Source organism: Ursus americanus, chromosome 9, assembly GCF_024610735.1.
Source record: "Ursus americanus isolate L20-20 chromosome 9, mUrsAme1.1.p, whole genome shotgun sequence".
Taxonomy (NCBI): Eukaryota; Metazoa; Chordata; class Mammalia; order Carnivora; family Ursidae; genus Ursus; species Ursus americanus.
In genome coordinates this window covers 50,684,494-50,706,159 of record NC_142135.1, presented here as the reverse complement: position 1 = coordinate 50,706,159, position 21,666 = coordinate 50,684,494, and the positions used below count along the sequence as shown (strand labels likewise).

General features: G+C 37.9%; 2 protein-coding genes across 5 annotated transcripts in view; both read right to left on the bottom strand.

Moving 5' to 3' along the window:
• Window positions 1–18,717, bottom strand: part of IMPA1 (inositol monophosphatase 1) — a 31,695-nt gene extending 12,978 nt beyond the window's left edge. The window contains exons 1-7 of one of the 4 annotated variants that reach the window (XM_045806058.2): window positions 18,592–18,717; window positions 10,083–10,164; window positions 9,569–9,702; window positions 7,258–7,362; window positions 5,658–5,703; window positions 3,477–3,585; window positions 1,965–2,073 (exon numbers count right to left, since the gene is read on the bottom strand). In XM_045806058.2, coding sequence (XP_045662014.1) covers window positions 1,965–2,073; window positions 3,477–3,585; window positions 5,658–5,703; window positions 7,258–7,362; window positions 9,569–9,702; window positions 10,083–10,145 — 566 coding nt within the window. In that variant the 5' untranslated portion in view covers window positions 10,146–10,164; window positions 18,592–18,717. The other 3 variants (XM_045806056.2, XM_045806055.1, XM_045806059.2) reach the window with 3 other exon arrangements.
• On the bottom strand, window positions 16,584–18,908 carry SLC10A5 (solute carrier family 10 member 5; the record flags this gene model as incomplete). Its single annotated transcript, XM_045805625.2, is given in 8 exon segments — window positions 16,584–17,544; window positions 17,546–17,566; window positions 17,568–17,659; window positions 17,662–17,837; window positions 17,839–18,055; window positions 18,592–18,651; window positions 18,654–18,797; window positions 18,800–18,908. Coding segments are annotated over 8 exon segments (921 nt in total), but the record flags the coding sequence as incomplete, so codon positions are not given.
• Between the last annotated feature and the right edge of the window lie 2,758 nt (window positions 18,909–21,666).

Here is a 21,666-nt window from a genome sequence, read left to right as displayed (position 1 = left end):
TTCTCAAAAGCAACATACAACGCAAGGCAACAGTAAAATAGCATTTTCAAGACATTTAGTTCATACTCTTTAAGGATATTATATCCAACCAAGTTATTCAAGTTTCAAGGCCACAGAAAAACAGTGTGGAATGTGCTAGAACTCATGGAGTCTTATGTACATGTGCTCTTCTCAAGGAATCTACAGAAGATAAGCTCATACAATTTAAGGGTGACTTGGAAAACTTTATAAAATCCTTGCCATCCTTTCCTAAAGTCAAGCAAAAAACTAAGACCAAAGGGTAGAATTGATACTAAACAAAACAGTCATATTAATAAATGAAGAGGCCTGTTTTATTAAAAGAAAAAAATATTTAAATTCATTTGCATTCTTAAGCAAAACTCCACTCCATGCTGTATTCAAGAGATACACTTAAAGGGCTCAAAGTAAGAGTGGACCAAGATTTACCAGGCAAATAGCAATAATAAGGAGATAGAGTTTACAATTTTGATGTCAAAGCAGACTACGTCTAAAAGCATGAAACAAGACAAAGGATACTATATAAAGTTAAAATTATATAAGTTATAATAGTTATGTATAGGCATCAAATAATGCAGCTTCCAACATATTTTATAAAAGAAGAGTTGCAAGGAGAAATATAAAGAAACACACCAATAATAAAAGAGTTTAACATATCACTCAGTATGAGACAGGTGAAGTAGACAAAAAAATAAACAACACAATAAGGTTCATCTTTAGGCTATATGTCAAACATTATACCCTAATAGAGAATATACTTTTTTTCAGTGTGTACAGACCGTCCCCAAAATTAATTATATCCTAGACACAAATTAGTAAACTCCATAGCAGATTCACTATGATGTAATAAAACTATTAAAATTAAAAATGAAATTTAAAAAATTTCTGCGTAGAAATTTAAGAACACAACTCTTAGGTGAAAGGGAAAATACAAACAAATTACAGATTTTGTGAAAAATAATTACAATGAAAACCCTACATATTAGAATCTATGGGATACATTTAAAACAGTGGTAAGATAAAAATTCATAGCTTAAACACTTATATTAATAAAAAAATCAAAGAATAAAAATAAATTCAAGGCAGAGAAGAGAAAAAATGTAGATCGGTTTAATAAATCATAATCCTGGTTCTCAGCGGGGGGGGGGGGGGGGAGAAGACACACCACTAAGTAATTTAATCAAGATTTACAAAAAGAAGAAAGCACAAATACAAAAATTAGAAGTAACAAGGGAGAAGTAACTACTGACACAGAGAAACCAGAAATAAATTGTAAGAGTCTACCTTGTATTCTTCTATGCAAATAATTTGAAAACAGAGAAGGTGGGTAATTTCTTAGGCTGTGGAAATATTCCAGATCAAAAGTGGCTGAAGAGACAATGACAACTATATTCATGCTTGACCCTAGACTGAATCTTGCACTGGAGGAAGAAAATGCTACAAACACTGTTGGGTCAACTGTCAAAACTAAATATGGATGGTAGATTAGATAAAACATAAATTTATGAGGTCAATAATTATACTGTGGTCATGGAAGAAAATATCCCTAATCTCAGGAAATAAATTGAAGTATTCAGGAGTAAAGAGCCATTATATATGTAATTTACCTTAAAATAGTCCAGGGGAAAGAAAGGTGTGTATATACTTGTGTATGCATGCATTCATGCACACACGCAGAGGGAATGATAAAATGAAGCAAATGGGGTAAAATGTTAACAACAGGTGAATCTGAGTAAAGGGTATACTTTTTTTCTCCCATTATTTCTGCAAATTTTGTTAAGTTTGAAAATGTTCTCAAATAAAAAGTTTTTTAAATTACATTACAAAATTATAATTATGGTACTGATCCTAAGCCTATTAATAAAAAATTTCATTTTTAATGGAAAACTCATCCTTGAAAATGTTAAATTCTCTGGAACTTCAGGGAAGAAATAATAAGAGCTTACCCATGAATAGGAATGCACAAAAGCTTTTCCAGATTAGAAAGAACAGTTCTTACAGTCTCTGGTGTTCTGGAAGAGCCAAACTCTGTCACCAAAAGTGATTTGGTAATATCTAAAAGAGAATGTTTTAAATAATAACTAGAGTTTAATAATAAGAACTCTGATTTAAAAATGTGATACTTGTAATTCAGAATAAAATAGGACCATTTTTCTCTCTTATCCTAGTTGTACCATATTTCTTTCACTCTAAGCCCTGAAGTATTAAAATTCTGATTATCCTTAAGTGGTTGCTTTTATAATCAAGGAGTCTGCTTCTTAGATCATCCCCAAAAAGTATAGAATATAACCAATTTGCTTGCATGCATGATACCTTTAGTGGGAAACAAGCAAATACCTTAAATATTTAAAAAGTAGCATTTAGAAATTAAATAATTTAAATATAGATTTGAACTAAAACAAAAGTTTAAATTGAGTGGTGGCTGACCTCCGTTTACTAAATTGACAGATTACCCAATGCATTCCATTCTGTCTTTGAAATGACATGACTGAAGCTCATAACACACTCAACACTCTTCGGCTAACAGGCTCCCCGTGTAGCGTACCCTGCACTTCATCTCCTCCCACCAGTGTACACTTAATGGCTTGTCCTGAACATGTTTACAATTACTGTTTCTTCTAATAATCATATAATCTAATTAAAAACTATGAAAAGCAAAAAAAATTACAAAAAGGGAAAGGTTTAGTTTCTACGAAAGCTACCACATTACTTTGATTATAAGACGCATGTTTTTTCACACGTTATCATCTTAAAAATTAGGACGCATGTCCCCCAATCTTTAGGGTCTTAGAGTTCAATAAAAAGAAAATGAACTAAAAATCTGCTCTCAACTTAAGTGTTTGAGGAGAAAAATTATAAAAGTGTAGGGGGATTCTGAACTTAGACTGATCTGCAAGTATCTAAGTTCTTGCTGCACTTAAAAAGAATCTGAAGTACAAACTCTGGGAAATGTTGGACACGGTTTATGGAAAAAAGGTGACTCAAAACCTCAGTGAGCTGTCACACAGAAGACAAAATGCCAATCATCAAGGTCATAAAAAAATGTAGAGACCTGATTTTTAATGATTCCCAACATTAACAAACTTTTTTCCCCCCAGATTTACAGTCTAACTGGTCGCAGTGACATCAGATCAGAGGAATTCGACAAGGTATTTAAGATATACTGGCTGTAACAATAAACCATGAACTCCGTGGGGGGCAGGAAGCCATTCTTATTCATCTTCCTATCCCCAGCACTTAGCAAGCCGCCCAGTCTGAAGTGGTGTTTGCTGGACTATACTTACTTTCCTTGCTTCCACTACCACATTCAAAACTGTGGTGGAAATAAAAACATGAAGGGAAAATACACATAATCTATGACTCTGTTAACAACTGGGAGAACTCGACTGGTTAATTCAAAAACAAGAAAACACATGTATATAATATCAACCACACCAAAAATTAAAGAATAAACCTACCTTCCTGTTGTGAAACCTGTAGTTTTTGACCATTACAAAAGGCTCCCTTTCCTTTCCTGCCAGTATACATCTTATCCTCCAAGCAACTGTATACAACTCCAAATTCCATCTGCAGAAGGAAAAAAGTTTCCTTTACCAAACCCGAGTATTTTTCACCATTAAATCAATACTTTTTTTTAAGGCAGTAACAAAAAAATACAGTATATTGAGAACGTTTTCAAATTACTAGGGATACTTAAAAATGCTAATTTCCAGCTTAAACAGAGGAAAGAGGTCATCAGACTTGAATCCTTGACTCTTGCCCCATCCATTTCTCAAGTCACCCACCTTGACCTCTCACCCTCCTGCCTCAGAAAGATAAATATTTCCTACTTTCTAAGGTGAGTACTTCCATCCGTATTATGATTCCCACCCTCTCAAATGTCTCTGAAAAACTCCTGTATCAGCTGATCCTCCTTCTCTCAGATTTCCATTCTGGTACTTTCACACCAAATTTCTACCTCCCCCACAAAATTTTCAAGATGTTATCTTCTCCTTTTCCCTTCACTGCCAAAGGGTAGTCTACACTTCACCTCTCCTATTCTCCTCTTAATAAAAATTACAATTTGGCTTCTGCCCTAATCACACACACTTCTGAAACTTCCCTGAAAGAGATTTCCCATGAATTCCTGCTAACCAAATGCCATCTCCAAAGAATTGGAGACTACTAACCATCATCCACACTTCATTACTTAATCCAGTACCCCGATGTTTCTGGCAGTACTCTTAGTCCTACCTCACTCATTAATCTATCTTTGTGTCACTTTTTCTAAGGACCTCGTTCTCCAACCCTTAAAAGTTGTGTAGGTCAGGATTTGTTCACTCTTTCATTTCTTCCATTCCCCTCTTGGATGTCTATATTCTGAGAGGTTTGTTCTTTCCAGTCCATAAATTTAACTACCACCTTCAACTGTGGCCTATTACCACCGATAGCCCCATTATCACAGGTAAGAATTGCTATAATTGTTAGAATTATCTGTCACTCTGTACTTGGAAAAACTTCTACTGGTTTTCCACAGCCCAAAACAAAACCTAAATGTTCTGGCATAGACAGGCCACAGTGCCTCACAATAAAACCACAACTGACTCACCTCATCAATTCTGTTCCTGCCACTTTCAGAGTTTTACTCACAATGAACATCTCGTTCTTACATACATCATGTTCTTCTCCAAGGTGTTCTTTCTGATTAAAATGCTTTCTTCCTTTTCTTCTTTATGAAAAAGTCCTATGTTTCTAAAACCCAGCTCACATGACCAAATTCTAAAGACCCCTTCTGTTATGAAGGTTTCCCCAAACCACTCTTGGGCAGAACTGGATATACCCTCTTCATGTTGTCACAGCGTTTGTTTCCTAGTTCCACTACGTATTTATCTGTTTGCACATCTAACTTGTGCATGAACTGCAGTTAGTTCAGTGGTAGGCACGGCACATAGTCCAGGGCTGATTATATGCTAATGGCTCCTTTCGCTTCTTTTGGATGTTCTCACTAATTAGTGCAACCCTGTGCCTAAGATGTGTTTTTATTTTCACAGATTTTTTTTAACTCTCTTGTATACATGCTGATCAAATATATCACAAGCTCCTTGAAGACAGGTGTGTAAGATGTTAGTAAACATCATTCATTGTTTGATCAAATAGCCAAACAACAAGGAAATGCAATAGCTACAGACTGTATTTTACTGGGTTTTAAATACAGCAAGTAAGTATTTGGGTTCCTGAACATACTCAGCGTTTCCCAATCATGTTCTGGCCCCTACCACACTCTGGTCTTTCAAAGTCTCCTTTCACTGACACCTATTAAGGCAATCCTAGCTCAAACCCCACCTCCTCGATTTAGCATTTTAGATCACACATCAACTCCTATCACATCTGACTTTATCATGTATAAATGGTGATTAAATACTGAATTGTATTTCAGTTACTTGCATATATTTTTTCCTTTTAATTATTGCTTCTCAGACATTAAATTTTCTTTACTGGAGAAAGTATCACACCAATTTTAACAGTTCCGAAGCTTACTTTGAAATGATGCAGCTATATAAATTGAATATAGAGACAAACCTAAATTTATTACGGAGACACATGTACTCTTTCTCAGAAAATGAGAGCAAGGCATTTTACCATAAATTTAAACAGCATACCTTTTTATTTACAGTAAAGCCAATCGAAACAGCTACAAAAGGAAATCTAAAAAAAAGCAAAAAACAAAAAAACCACATATATACAAATTTACCAAGATAAACATTTTCAATAAACATGTTTTTTCATAATTGACTACATAATTTTTCCAATAAATAGTCTTATCCCTCCTCCCACAGAACAGTGTGTACAGTATGCAGCCCTCTGTGTAGTGGGGAATATGGGGAGAGGTGGTGCATATGCATACATACAGGATGCTTCTAGCTTCTCCAGGCATGAAAGAATTCATAAGAAACTGATAACAGTGACCACCTCCAGAGAGTGGTCCTGAGAAACTGGGGTCAGAAGTGGGAAGGACCCTTTGCACTGCATGATATTTTATATCTTTGGAATTTCAAATGCCACGAATATAGTAACTGTAACATTTTTTTTTTCAAAAAATAAAAAATAAAATTTTTTAAATGTTCATTGTTACAAAGAAAAGTCTCTTTTCTTTGGTCATTTCTCCCACAGCCAGGACCCATAAACACAGGTATTAAATTGTACAAATTGTTACTTGTCTTTAATACCAAACTTGGAGTTTCACATCTGAAAAGTAAACTGTTAGCCACAGCTATTGCTATGGCTGCATGATACACAGTTTGAACACATAGTTTGTAATTTCTGACTCAAGAGTCACGATGAACAAAATAAGACAAAATGTGTTCAACTACTGAAAATAAAAAGTTTAAGAAATATTAATAGTTTTCATTTTAACAAAAATGGGATCATAGTATACACTCTGTATTACAATCTTCTCTATGTTATATCATGAGGATTTTTCCACATTAACACTCCACATATAGATTCTAGATCTTAGCTTTACAGATTTTAACAATTCTGTATTCGTAAAGATATGTATAGCCACATGGCAACCTCAAATATAACATTTATATATAATCCCAACACACCAGGCTACCCATTTTAACTGTCGCCAGCAATTCCCTCAGGCTTTCTATTAGTGCTAATATACTGAGTTACATACTTACTTGGTGTCAAGCACCACATTAAGTTCTTATATAAAAGTATTACTCACTGAATCCCATGAATGAACAGTTCTATGAGGCAGGTACCATTAATATATTTATTTTACACATTAAACAACAACAACTGAGGCTTAGAAAGATTAAATAACTTGCCTAAAGTCACAAAGCCTTATAAAAAAGTATCTGGAATCAAGCCCAAGTCTGTTGATTCCCGCCCCCCCCCCCCCAACCCATGCTCTTTTTAATAGTTTTTTTCCTCCTGGATTGAACCACTCTATACAGACAACATTCTATATGACCCCCAAAACTGACTCCATTAGTTCCTTAATCTCAAAGCAGCAATGTTGCTTGCTTACATTTTTATATGGCTCCACCAGTGAGAAAAAGAATGGTGAACAGGGCTCCTCATGCACTGTGTGCTTGTCCACAACATGAATATTTCTTCATCTCTTCCATAGCTGATGAAAATTCTGCTTAATCCATTTCATTCTACAAATTATACAAATCTCTAAAGTACCTAGACCCATTCAGTTAGCATACAAACAGTAATTATAATATTAACATTTTAAAAACGTACCTATGTACAAAATTCGTTGTTCCGTCAATAGGGTCAATGATCCATGTAGGGCTGTCAGTTAAGACACTTTTTTCCCCAGCTGCCACAGACTCCTCACCAATGAAACTACAAGAATGACAAATTCCAAATCTTCACACTACTTTCAACAATTTTCAAACCTAAACATGTCCTTAGATTCAGAGTCTACTTTAATACATAACAAAAAGCCATACACCACTTTTCTATTGTTGTTTCTTCTTCCTTCAAACTGATAAAGCGAGAAAACTTTATTTCCCCAAGAGGAAAGTCATGTGAAAAATCAAATTCAAAATTCTCAAATGTAATACCAGGGTAAGTAAAGGCACTCACATGAGTGTATGCACACACATTTGTTGCAGATGAGAACTTATTAAGGAAATGTAGTGGTTTTAAAAATAACTCTACAAACTCTCATGCTCTTCTCTTTAAGAGGTCGAAACTAACACCCCTTTGCCTTGAGTGTGAATTTGAACTGAGTGACTCTTCTAACCAGTAGTCAAAGCAGAAGTTATAATATGCAACTGTGAAGACTCGTTCACAAAAACAGTACTGTGGTTTCCATTTTATTTACTCTATTTCTCCCTCTATCCCTTTTCCTCCCTTGTTCCAGGGGAAGCCAGCCACCATGTTAAAAGCTGCTCTATGGAGAGGCCCAAACGGCGAGGAAATGAGGGCAGCTGCTGGCAGAAAACCCATGAGGAACTGAAGTCAAACAATCACATAAGTGAACTTTCCCCTCAGGCCTAGTTGAGCCCTGAAATGTTACAGCCCTGACCAGCAGTTTGACTATAACTTTATGAGACCCTGACCAGAACCATGCAGCCAAGCTACTCCCATATTCCTGACCCTAGAAAACTCTGAGATAATAAATGTTTGTTGTCTAAAGCTGCAAAGTTTTTGGGATAATTAGCTATGCAGCAACAGACAATATACAGAACACTAAATAAGTCAATGAGAAAGCAAATTATCCACCAAAATTACTGTGTCTACATGCCTTCCTAAAACATGCTATGCAATAAATCTCAGGTGAATTTTGTAAATGGTGTCTGAGTTCATTGGTCTTTTTCTTTCTTTTATTCATTATTCTATTTCCTTTACTCAATACTGAACTGTTCTGTAAGCATTATGATTTTCTTTTATCCCCTTTTCACTTAGCTGTAAATCTTTTTACTAAGAGAAGTATATTTAGCCACAGCTTTAAACATTTTTTCTTCTCAATGGCTAAAATATCAGGAACAGATAATGGAATGACCAAGAAACAGAGAGTGAGGGGTGCCTGAGTGGCTCAGTTGGTTAAGCATCCAACTCTTGATTTCAGCTCAGGTTATTATCTCAGGGTCGTGAGCTCGAGCACAGCATCAAGCTCTGTGCTCAGAGGGGAATCTGAGATTCCTTCTCCCTCTCCTCTGCCCAACCCTGCCCTGTGCGCTCACACTCTCTCTAAAATAAATAAATCTTCGGGGCGCCTGGGTGGCACAGCGGTTAAGCGTCTGCCTTCAGCTCAGGGCGTGATCCCGGCGTTATGGGATCGAGCCCCACATCAGGCTCCTCTGCTATGAGCCTGCTTCTTCCTCTCCCACTCTCCCTGCTTGTGTTCCCCCTCTCGCTGGCTGTCTCTATCTCTGTCGAATAAATAAATAAAATCTTTAAAAAAAAAAATAAAAAATAAAATAAAATAAAATAATCTTCAAAAAGTAGAGAATGACAATGTTAAAACTTTAAAATGAGGACAATGTTTCTGTTATATGTCTCGGTAAGACAGCCCCGATTTTAGTGTTTTCTCTCAAAGTCATTAAAGTTACCACAACTCTATCACATTAAAAATGTTTGCAATAAAACTTCTAAATCATGCCTATGGCAGACATTTGTCATATTAGCTTCCCAGCATCCAAACACTCCTCTTACTATGAAGGAATCCAAATACCTCTTGTTTGCTCCTTCCTGGCAGCTTGAGCTTGGGCAAACAACCTGAGTTTAGCAAGACATTCCTGCTCAGGATTTGTAATCTTGAGATAATGAGGTAAAGATACCCAAAGTCAGCAGTCAGTCCTGAGGCTACGACCAGTGGCATCTGAAGCGGTGGCCACTGGGGCGCCTGTAGCTTGGCCTTCCTTCCTGACTTCTGCCTGTGCCCTGCTCGCATGGCTCCTGAGATGCCCAACACTCTCCAAATAAATTCCTTTTTAGCTTAAGTTAACTAAAGTCGATTTCTGTGTCTAGAATCAAAATCTGTCTAGTACATTGACTCTAACCTAAGTTTCAATTTATCATGTGAAACTAAAATAAAAAATACCTGTGAGATGGATACTTTCCCTTTATGGAAGAGATCAGCATTTTTTCAATTTTTTGGTCAGTAGCAGTTACCAAATCAGCTGGAGAACTTTTAATCATGACATTCATTTCATTTTTTATGGCTTCACGAACCACCTACAAAGATTTTTTTGATAAGCAAATAGAAAAGGCATAAATCATTTTAAATCAAACTAAAAGATAAAATATAGAAATGGTTTAAAACATTCAATCTGTCTGAAATGATATGCTTAAAAATGTTTTACCACAATGTATATAATATAAACTTTTAGTGGTTATGACCTTCTAGGTACAAAATCATACAATCTTACATCCTATTTTAAATTCACGATTGTCATTAAAAAGGTTTAATGACAAAATCAGAGTCTTGACTCCATTGAAAATGTTTAGTAAAATGAAAACATGTGCAATTAATCAAAATGCCTATTTTATTTCACAGGACAACCACATGCTGTCCACATCCATCACATCATGGCTGACAAGATTTCAGTTCATACCTCTCCAGCTTGTCTTGCTAGGGTTACTGCATAATCCATGCATTCCTGCCAAGGATCAGCCATCTTCTGAACAGATTTAACACTAGTCAGGACAAAGCAATTAAAAATCTCTAAGTCTTAATTATAGAACAATTAGTTCACAAAAACATCTCAATTAGCATAGTACTCTCATTCAGGAAATGAATCACACATGTACAAAATCACAAATGTAGTAACTGCCTTCTTCCTGGTGTTAGAGTTCAATGCTTTTCAAGATTCACTCATAGGTCCATTAAAAAATATTCTTACCTAATCACTTCTATTGCAGAAACATTTACATAACAAAAAACACTCTATAAAAGTGTTTCCCAAAGAGCCTATAACATCACATTAAACAAAAAAAACAAAAAACACTGTTTTGGGAGATGGAGAAAAAAGGGCACAGAAGTATTTTAAAAGATAGGTCCATGTTTCAATAGAGAATAAAGTGAAAATAAAAGAACACTGGGAATGCTGAAATTAAAGAAGCTTTGAAAGGAAGGTATATACTTTGAAAGGAAGGTATATACAGAAGGTATATACTCAATTCTGATATTAAGGTCCTCTGATCTTTCTATTACAACATGTGAAAAAAAGAAAATTCTAGGACTAAAAAAATAATTTTCCAGAAAAAAATAACATTTTTATCTTCTGAACCGTCCAGCTTCCACTGACTTCTGAAGAGAATATGAAAATACCTCACCACTGGCTTGACCACACTCTAAAATCGGAACCTAAGACAGTGAAGCTTTTCAAATGGTCAGAAAAATGTGGCATCATTTATAAAGCAAATCCAGGGATGCCTGGGTGGCTCACTTGGCTAAGCATCTGCCCTCGGCTCAGGTCATGATCCCTAAGTCCTGAGATCCAGTCCCACATCCTGCATTGGGCTTCTGGCTCAGCAGGGAGCCTGCTTCTCCCTCTGCCTGCTGCTCTCCCTCCTTGTGTTCTCTCCCTCTCTGACAAATAAATAAAATCTTTAAAAAAATAAATAAAATGTAAAGCAACCCCAATTTTGTCACCTTTATAGTTGAGAATAACTGACACACAGTTTCACCTTAAAGACTACTCAGAATTTCCTACCAAGGTGCTCACAGTGTAGGAAAAAGGAGAGGAAAGGAGGGGAGGGCAAAGGGCAAAAAGAGTGAGCTGTTTTAGCTAGTTTTCTTTTCCCCCTCTGATGTAAGCTTCTTTTTTTTTTTTTTTAATGTAAGGGGGAAACCACTTTTCAAGTTACAGGAGTCACTGCTTAGAGTGTCTCAAGAATTGTTTCCAAACTTTTTTTTTTCCCCATTCTTACTCCATTCCTCTCTTTCAGGTTTAACAGAACTAGATTAACAGAACAGTGTATCTGCTTTCTTGCCAGAAACTTTGCTCAAGCCTCTCCTATCTCTGCCTTCTAACAACACCAGCACAGATGTAACTCCTACCAATTCTTCGACGCCCATTTCAAAAGCTACCCCTTCTTCTAGGGATTCTCCTCCCAGAATTCGTTGTTTAATCATTTGATAGCTATTTGCTGAATACCTAAGACACACTGTGCACTGCATCGTAGTGAGGAAACAGACCCAGTTCACTTACTCGCAAGTGGGGAGTCAGATATTAATAAAAAATCTGACTACATACAAAATCACAAATGTAATAAAGCCTAAGTAGGAGAAGTACAACGAGAGAACCATGCACCAGGAAGCTTTAACCCAGCCTTAGGTATCAGATAAGGTTGCCCTGACAACATGATTAAATCAAGATCTGAAGGACAAGTGAATAGGCATTAACTAACTCAAATGCAGGCTGTAAGCAGAAGAGTAACTAAAAGGCCTAAGTGTGACAGTTCAGAGATCAAGGGAGGGGGATAGGAATGAGACTGGGGAGATAGTAGGGATCATCCCAGGCAGGGCCTGAAAGGTAAGATTTTGACTGAGAGCCATGAAAAATCATTTCACCATAGCAATAGAAGAGAACAGATTGGAGGGTGGAGGGAAGAGTGGAGACTGGGTGCTCCATAGACTGGACTGGAGATTTAGATTTAGGATGCAGTAGTCCAGAGTAGACCTGAAGGTTGGCTTAAACCTGGGAGAGTGGAGGAGAAGTGTTTATAGAGAAGTTTAGAGAATGGAGAGATATTTGCTTTAGGAGGTAAAGTTGGGGGCATTTAGCAATAATTTGGATATGGGTATGAAGGAGAGGAAAAGTTCAATGATTCCCAGATTTCCCACTTTTAGCAACTGAGTGGATAACTGTTACATTCACTGAAACAGGGAGTAACAGAAGAATCAATCTGGAGATTTGGGTAGGAGGTGGAGATATCAGAAGTTTAATTACTAGAGGATAAGAAGCCTTTGTGAAACCAAAAGGAGATGTCAATTAGGCAGCTGAACTATGGTTCCTGAGCTCACAGAAGAGATAGGACCTGCAGATATAAATGCTATGTAAGTCACCTGAGTAAGCAGCGACTGAGTCCTGAGCCTGAACGACATCCCTAAGGAAGGAACACACACTGAGAAGCTGGGAGGACACCTTTGGCCTGGAAGAGCCCAAAAAACTGTGCCTCACACTTAGGACACTCAGGAATGTCTTCCTTATGTTTTGATCATCTGTGTAGGTGCCTTACATTCACAACCACTTTGAGCACATGTCTTAATGGAGATAAGCATATTCTATTCACCTTCACTTCCCTAAGACAAACGCCTGAAACATTCCCAACTGTTTCTGTCCTGGTCACAGCCTTCCTGACAGTGGGAACCATGCCACCTTTCTGTCACCCGTCCCCAGCAGTGCAGGTGCAGACAGCTCAGGCTCACACTGGGTCTGCATGACCCTGGGAATATGCCAGGTCTGAGCATCCTTGGAATCAGTAAAATGAAAAAGACAATTATTTTACGTCAGCTGCCACAAGGGTTCAGAGACAACGCATGGGCGAAACCGCTACACGACGTGGGGCCTGTTCCCGGTGTCACTGGGCGGCGGGGTCTAAGGACAACACTGCAGGGATAAAGGGGCCCGGCTACGGCCTCCGTCCCTGGGCGCCCACCCACTCCGGCCGCGGACGGCCGTCTGCAGCACCCAGGCTCGCAGCTCTGATCCAAACAGCCCCATGGCCGATATAAAGTCACAGGAATGAAGGACTTACCTCAACTTGGGGGACGTCAGACTCACCAGGTTAGCCGGGGGGCTCTGTGGCTGGGTCCTTCCAGAGAGCGAGAAATCTCCCAGACAGGAAGTCCCGCCCTTGCGGCCCCGCCCACATGGGCGTGACTCCCTCAGGCCGGAGGCACTGAATGCGCTGGCTGGTGCGAGGCTCCTGCCCCACCCGCCCCGCGGGCCTGACTAGGCATTAGAGATTTGGCCTCTTTTTATTTCTGGTTCCAACTTCCTTTCTGCAGCCTGCGCTTTCTTCAGAAATTTAGAAAAACTTGAGAAATTAGCTTTTTGGTTCTTAATTGTCAATTATCTTGAAATAATCTTGCCAGGGAGCCTGCATGGCTCCTTCGGTTAAACATCTGCCTTCAGCTCATGAGCCAGAGTCCTGGGATCAAGTCCTACCATCAGGCTCCTGGCTCCCCAGGGAGCCTGCTTCTCCCTCTGTCTCCCTCCCTCCCTCAGTCTCTCGTGAATAAATAGAGCAAATCTTTAAAAAATAATCTTGGCAACTGCATAGCGGCGGCTAGTGTTGATCTAACCAAATAAAAATTTCCAGGCATTTGCAGAAATGTCACCAGAGACCTCTTTAAGCCTCCTTTAAATGAACATGGTCCCACTGCAAAGCTGCTATAACTAAAATCAATGTAAGCAACGTTAAATCAGATCAAGTCATTATTTCTTATTCAAATTAAAATCACTTCGCACTTCCTACCTCAAATGAGCAGGAAGTCCAAACTTTTTCTAGGGACCTCAGCTGCCACCTCACAATTGTTCTCAAGTAACTCAAGAGTGTTTTCAGTGCAAAGAGGCCGTTTGACTTCCAAACGCCTGAAAGTGAAACGAGGACTCTGGTAGTGCACAGGAAGGTCTAGTGCGCAGATCCGGTTTTGGCAGTGTTGCAAAACTGTCCCACACAATCCAGAAGATTTTTATTCAGTGCTGTGAGTTTAGAGGGCTGCAGAGGTCTCAGTACCTGGTATACTGCTCTTGGCTTCCCAAAGGGATCATTTTTTAAAGCTATGTCATATCTACAGCCATTGTTCCCAGTACCAAAGATTGTCTGTTGTTCCAAGGTGATTGGGGGTTAGGGAGCGGTCAGGTTCCAGCATCAGCCACATACTATGCCAGGACAAAATCTGCTTCCTGATGTGGCATCCAGGTCATCATTCCAGACTTTCCTAAAGGCAAGTTTCCTCTTCTGAGTCTTTGAAATATCCTTTTCTACCAGCTGACTTCCATCCCTGAGAATGGTTCTAATTATGCTAAACTTCAAAGGAGAAAAGAGGTGAGATCCAATGCCCTTGATACTTTCCCAGACACCTGACTATACAAAGAGGGGATGGTATGGGGGAAGAGGTTCCTTTATGAAGCCACAAAGTGCTAAAGTCACACATCTGCAGGAGTAATAAGTGCCAAATTGTCCTATATTTGAATAAAGAGGGACCACTGTGATGATTCCTTTCCCAGCAATCGTGGGTATCTTGTTAACTCTACTTAAGTGATTTCTTTATTATAAAATGTAACTAGAAAGGCAATTTGTCTCCCAATCAATAAAGTATGTTCAGGGGCACATGGGTGGCTCAGTCGGTTAAGCATCTGCCTCTGGCTCAGGTCATGATGCCAGGGACCCGACATTGAGCCCCGCATTGGGCTCCCCGCTCGTCGGGGAGCCCACTTCTCCCTCTCCTCCCTGCTTGTGCTCTATCTCTTTCGCTATCTCTGTCTCTCTCTCAAATAAATAAAATCTTTAAAAAAAAATGTTCATGAAAATATAAGTTAAATCTGTATAAGCTTAACTATAAACTCCTAGGTAGAGATTTCTGTTTTAAGGAGTCAGTAAAATATTCCATGCAGGCAATTATCATTTTATCAAGTGAATAATAACCATCTACCACCATGCCAAACCAGGTCTTTTATAAATCTTGATATTCATATACTGGGTTTGGTGAAATTAGAAAAAGAGAACCCTGGTTGTCCTATTAGCTGGCAAATTAAACAAAAATTCCCTAGTACTATGGGTGAATATCACTGATAGGAAAATGTTCAAAGTTTTAGGCTCCATACAGAGTTATCAGATTCATACTTCAAACCAATAGATATTTCAGGGTCAAAAGTTTAACCTATGATAAAATAGCAGCAGCTAACACTGAGCATGTACTATGCGCTAGGTACTATTCTAAGTAAGTACATTCTAAGTATGATCTCATTTCATTCTGTGTAATTACATAAAATTTCTGAACGTGAGACGCCATTTTGAAGCTTCATTTTCCTTTCTAACAAGTGAATGAATTCCTGAACTGGGCCAAAAGCGGCAACTGTTTTACAAGGAGTTGCTAAACAGAACAATTGGCATCAGGACCATAAAACTGTTGGTAACTTTATGAAGACAGAATAGTTAACTAAAACGTACAAAGATTAGTTTCATTTGATAGCACCAATTAAAGTCAGTAATCAAAAGCAGCTCAACTGCTTAGCACCAATTAACAGGGTTTTATTTTTCTCTATCAAAATCATGTAATTACCTCAATTCTTCTTTCTCAGAATAACCTCTTGTCTTCCCCACATGAGTGGGACACTTTTCTGGTTGCTAACACAATTTGTGCTCTCTGAATTGCAATTCGGAGGCCCCAAATAAAAGGCCTTGTTTCTTGTTCACTTTCACCTCCTTTTCTCCGCTGACAATTCCCCCTAACAATTTGATAGAATTCAAATATCTCCATTTTTTTTAGACAAGGAAACTGGACTATAGGAAGTTTCATTTGCCTACAACTACCAGGTAAGAAAACATGGAAAGCAGAATTATTTAGAGAGATTTCTCATTATTGATGCCCATACTATCTTTGGAGAAGAGAGCAAACTCAAACTAGATACTAAAATTGCCACTGAACATTCAAAGGTGGTATAGAACAAGCACACTATTCCTTTGGGACCTAGTCTGTGCTTCAGCCCTTTACTTGAGTAAGCACATAGGAAGTGTGCTAGACATGGGGAATATCAAAATTAATAGTTTATAATATTATATTGTTTATATATTATGGTTGTAGTTCTCATGTTCAAGGATTTATAGCAAAATAGAATATGACAGGAACACAAACAGTTATGAAACAAGCCAAGCTGGCTAAATATGAAATATAAAAAAATTGTGAGAATGTAGAGAAAATTTCACTTACAGGTTGCTAAGTGGGATTAGCAAAAGCTTCATGGCAAGGCTGATACTTGCACCAGGTCTGCAGGAGTCATCAGAATTTAGATAAAGACAAGGCCTGCTCCTCCGGTTGTAGGAACAGCATGAACAAAGGCATATTCATGAGATACCAAATCATCCAGTTTGAATGGAGCAAAGGCTGTGTGTAAAGAAGTGGGAGTGGAGATAAAACTGGAAAGTGAGAATGAAGTCTGATAGTACGGTATAATAAAGAAATGGCTCACTAAGGAATACAGACTTTATTTAAAAGGCAAAAAAGCTTGCAGCAGGGAAGATACATAATCAAAGTTAGATTTTAGGAAGATTAATCTGACTGTAACTGGACAGTGGACAGAGGGGACAAAAGCCAGTTAAAGGTTTAGGGAAGCAATAATATAGGGCAGAAAAAAAGTGGTATTACTGGGAATGAAGAGATTGATGAAAAGATATTATAGGAAATTTTCTACAGGAAATAACTGGACTATAAAGAATGAAGAAAGGAGAAAAGGGGAAAGAGATGACACTGTTTCAGGATAAATGGTAATATCCTTAGTGACACATGTGCAAGACAAGAGGAAGTACAGGTATGAGAGCAGAGAGGCTACATTTAAGACATTAAAAAAAAAAAAGACATTGATTCTGATGAGCCAATGAGAGAGCCAGGTAGGAATTTACATATTCATTCACTGTGTGAGCATTTACTGACTGCCTATTAAATGGAGAGCCCTTCCATAAATACTTGGGATATATCACAATCACCAAAGGATTATTTATTGCTCTTTCCTGTTTAAGAGACTATAATAAAGTGTCATATTCAAATTCAACTCTATAAATATAAAACATTTCCAAACTAACACAGTTGAAAAGTGCTCTCCTTCCTCTGAATTTCCGCACATTTAACTATCTGTACTACTCATGGGGTGTTTAGCACTCCCCTAGTGTCAGGTTTTCAATCAGATCATAAGTGTATTGAAAACAGGCATCATCTTAGATATTCTTTGAATCTCCCACAGTGTCTCATCCAGAGTAGGAATTCAGTAGTGCTTTAATTGTTAGGGATTTCTTTTTCCTTTTATCTTCTGTGATAAGGATACATCTTTTCTTAGCCTTATAGAACAGAAAGGAACAGTAACATTTCACAATCCAGAACACATGACCACTGTAAAAGGAGCCACAGAAGCTAAGTCGGTCTTGGACTGTAAAAAAAGCTGAATAATGGCAAGGGCTAAGGAATGAGTATCCCACTTTTGATAGCAAAAAGTTTACAAACAGGAAGAGGCAGCACAGAAGTTTCAGCAAAGGAGTACCGAAACAACAAACCCAGAGCAGGAACTAAGACACCCAATAAAGGTACCTCTGGGTTAACTATTTTTAGAAACTCTCTGAAAGTCAAATAAATGCCTACAGGCATTAAAACTCAGAATTCTAATTATTCTCTCCAAGAAGTTTGCTTTTTCAAGTATTCTACACTTGACGACTATTCCAACTGATTATAAGTATAAAAAGGTATATATAATTTTAGAAACAGGAATATGAAATGTCGAACATCCCACTGTACAAGAATTGGCAAACATCGGGGCGCCTGGGTGGCTCAGTTGGTTAAGTGTCTGTCTGCGGCCTGAGTCATGATCTCATGATCTGGGATTGATCCTGGGATCTCAGGGTCTGCTCAGAGGGGAGCCTGCTTCTCCAGATGGAGAAGCACTTCCCCCTGCTTGTATTCTCTGTCAAATAAATAAAATCTTTAAAAAAAAAGTTGGTGAATATCAATAGCAGTGCCAGTAACACTAAAGTGCAAGTTATCTAAATGACCAAATGATAGATACCTCCTTCTAGAGGCAGAACAAAGAAACAGACCTCACTCCCCCAGGGCATGTGCAGGTCATTACAAATCCAAAAGCCTATGCTGTGCCTCCCCGGGATGCCAAAATCTGTGTCAAAAGAAATCCATAAAATGGCATAAAAAAAATTGTGTAGTTGCCCCCAAGAATTACTGGCAAAGTTCTCTTTCACACTCTTTGAAACACCTGCAAATCAATACTACAACCAAACGCACATCAGTAGAATAAGCACTTAGGATATTTCAATCAATATGCATTGATGCCTTGAAAAGACAGTCTTTTCTTTGTTTAAGCACTTTAACACTATTTCTTGAATCTTGCCTACCTTCAGAATCCCATAGTTGAACAGTCAAATTCGTCTCTCCATCTTCATCTGTCACAAGGTTTCTGATAAGGTTTTTGTCACATTCACCACTTGCAGCAGTTTAAGATCTTCTAATTGCAAGAAGAGATAGCTGGAGTTTGGCCAATCATCTCCATAACTTGATCTTACAATGACAGTTTCTTCAGTCTTTATGAAAAATAGCACTTAGTCTTTTCTATATTCAGAACACTGAGAGATGACTTCCTTGCTTCTCCCAGCATCACAAATGACAAAAGCAGGGCAATAACAAGTTTGCTAATCGTTTTGCAAGTTGAAATAAATCACATATGCAAAGCCATTAAAAAAAACTAAAGAACATTCTGCATACAGGTTCAAGTGACAGTCTGAGGTCGTTAGGTAAGTTGTTTTTGCTCTACCAAAGTCCACCATGCTTTTCAAAATACGAAGCTATCTAGTGAGTAACACAACTTGTTTAACCTGTAGTTATGAAAATGTAAAAGCCATAGCAGAAACCTAATCTCTTTCCTCTGGACTTCTCACTTCTGCTAATGAAAAAACAGCCTCCCATTTACCTGAATTTAAAACCTTAGTGTTACCATTTTTCTAATTCTCTTTCTTCCTAAGGAAAACCCACACTAAAAGCAGTCACATCCAAAAATCTAAAATAGATATTGAGGAGGCCTATAAATGGGTATTACTATTTTATTCATTTAAGTCAAAATCAAAATATTTACTGAACATGCTTGCTGGGAAACTGAGCTAGGAGCTGGGTATACAATAGTAATTCAGACACGGTCTCTGCCCTCTTGGAGCTTAGTCAGGTAGCCTCTTATCACTTAAACTACAGTGCTCAGGGGTACCTGGGTGACTCAGTTAAGCATTGGACTCTTGTTCTCAGCTCAGGTCTTGATCATGGAGTTGTGAGTTCAAGCCCCTACTTAAAAAACTGTAGTCCTCATATCAGCCTTATAGGCTGATAATATTTTTCCTACAACTTTAAAGAGTGATTGTTATCAGGCAAAAACAAACTGTTTTTGAGGTCCTTAAGTAGTAAAAAAAAAATTCCAGGATGATTACCAAATAAGCTTGGAAACCTAGGGAAAGCAGATGGCTGGATCCATGGCCAAAGGTACAACCTAGTTACAGGGACACCACTCCTGGACACTTGGATGGCAACACAGTAGGGCACAGGAAGGCCACTGGCACTAATTCTAATCTCTTACTCCTTCCTCTAACACTATGCCCTATTCATAGTTAGGGACAAGGACATTCAATTAACCCACCTTAGGTCACACGCCTGTGTCTTATGAGGAATAAGGAAAATACCAGGCTTTTTTGGACTTCAACCCACAGACTCTTTGTATTTCCCAAACAAGAGGAGGGAGTTCTGCTGCTAAGCCAAAAAAAAAGAATTTAAAAATGGAAAAAACTACTACAACTGTCTACTACTGAGGCTATAGATCCAGTAGTCTCCAAACATATAACCATTGCAGGAGATCCTTGATGTAATCATGACAAAATCTTTATCAAATGCAACTCTCATGGTTATGTATCAAGTATTTTTGATAAAATATTTGCCCCCTTTTTGACAAGAAATTGTAAAACCGAATTTTATTGGACATTTTTTAGGTTTTTTAAATATTCCATTTATATAGGCTAATCTTACAAATGCAATAGATTCTGTATTTCATACCTCTTGTTTCCATGTACCACATTAGGAGAAACATGACACACTGCACCAATGTTGAATATAGGGAATGGAACTAATGTTTCTGCAGTACCTCAGTTAAATTCCCAGGGAACTTGCCTAGTTTACAATGACAAAACAAAACAGATATAAAACAAAAACTTTATGAACCCAAAACTATCTTTACACTTGTATGACTAAATATCTCAATTCGTAATTTTTGTTGCCCAGGTCAAGGGTATTAAGTATATAAATTTTGTTCCGCTTTCTATCAACAACCTTTCCCTTTCCTCACATTCTCCAAGCTTTCTCCTCTCCTTACCTGATAACAGCCAGGAATAAAACTTGACAAATCTGGGAAAAAACTGATACTCTTATCATTCACATGTATTTACTGGCTGATTACATTTAAACTAAGGTTTATATCAGAGTGATATTACAAATACTTATCTAAATGTAACACATTCCCCACCCCCCACCCCTGCATTTTTGGGTTTCTACTTAGAATTCTAGTTGTCTGCAAGCAGGTAGAAAGATACTAGGGTTGGGTGGGGACAGTCAAACCCTAAAATTTCATTAAGCATACTCAACTGAAAGCCCTAAAAGAAACCCTGAGGAAACTGATTTCAGAGTAGTTTAGAAATGAGAAGCTGGAGAGACTTTCTTACCCACGATCTTATTCTCTAGGTGACTGCTCATGCTGGAACCTCTGGTCCCTACAGTCTCTGAGGATGCTGGTACCTGTGTGTCTCTTCTAGATTAGTTTGCTACACTATCTGGGACCTGATCTAACTTCCCCTGCTTTGCCTGTTGACATGAGTCTTTTCCTCCATGCTGCTTTGTGTTTTCTCTAATCACAGACATGACCTCTTCTTCATTCTCTCTGGGTATAACTCAATTTCTGCCGGTCTTACTTCCCCTCTTCGCAACCCCCATTGCTGTTTTTCCTGGTATATTTAACTGAAATTCAATTCATGAGGCATGTGTTGATCGCGTACTATATGTAAGTAATTATGACGGATGCTAAGGTCTGTATTAAAACTTTCTGGTATCTGCAAATATATTTAAGGATTATTTCTACTTCTGGCCTTGTAGTTTCTGAGAAAGAACCACTGGAACATCTATATTTACTGTCTATCTACTCATTTGGCACTTGCTACACAGCTCTGTATTATAATTATAAGTATGCATATATCTCATTATATCCACCACGGCAATTATAATCAAATTCTTAGATTTAGTAGGTACTCAAATAATTACCTTAATAAATAAACAAATAGCTGACCAAAGTCACAAGTTATCTCCATTCCTTGCATGAAAATATGAAGAGATGAACATTGAGTTTAATTCCTTTATTTAATTATACATAAAGCCACTATATGTGTCTA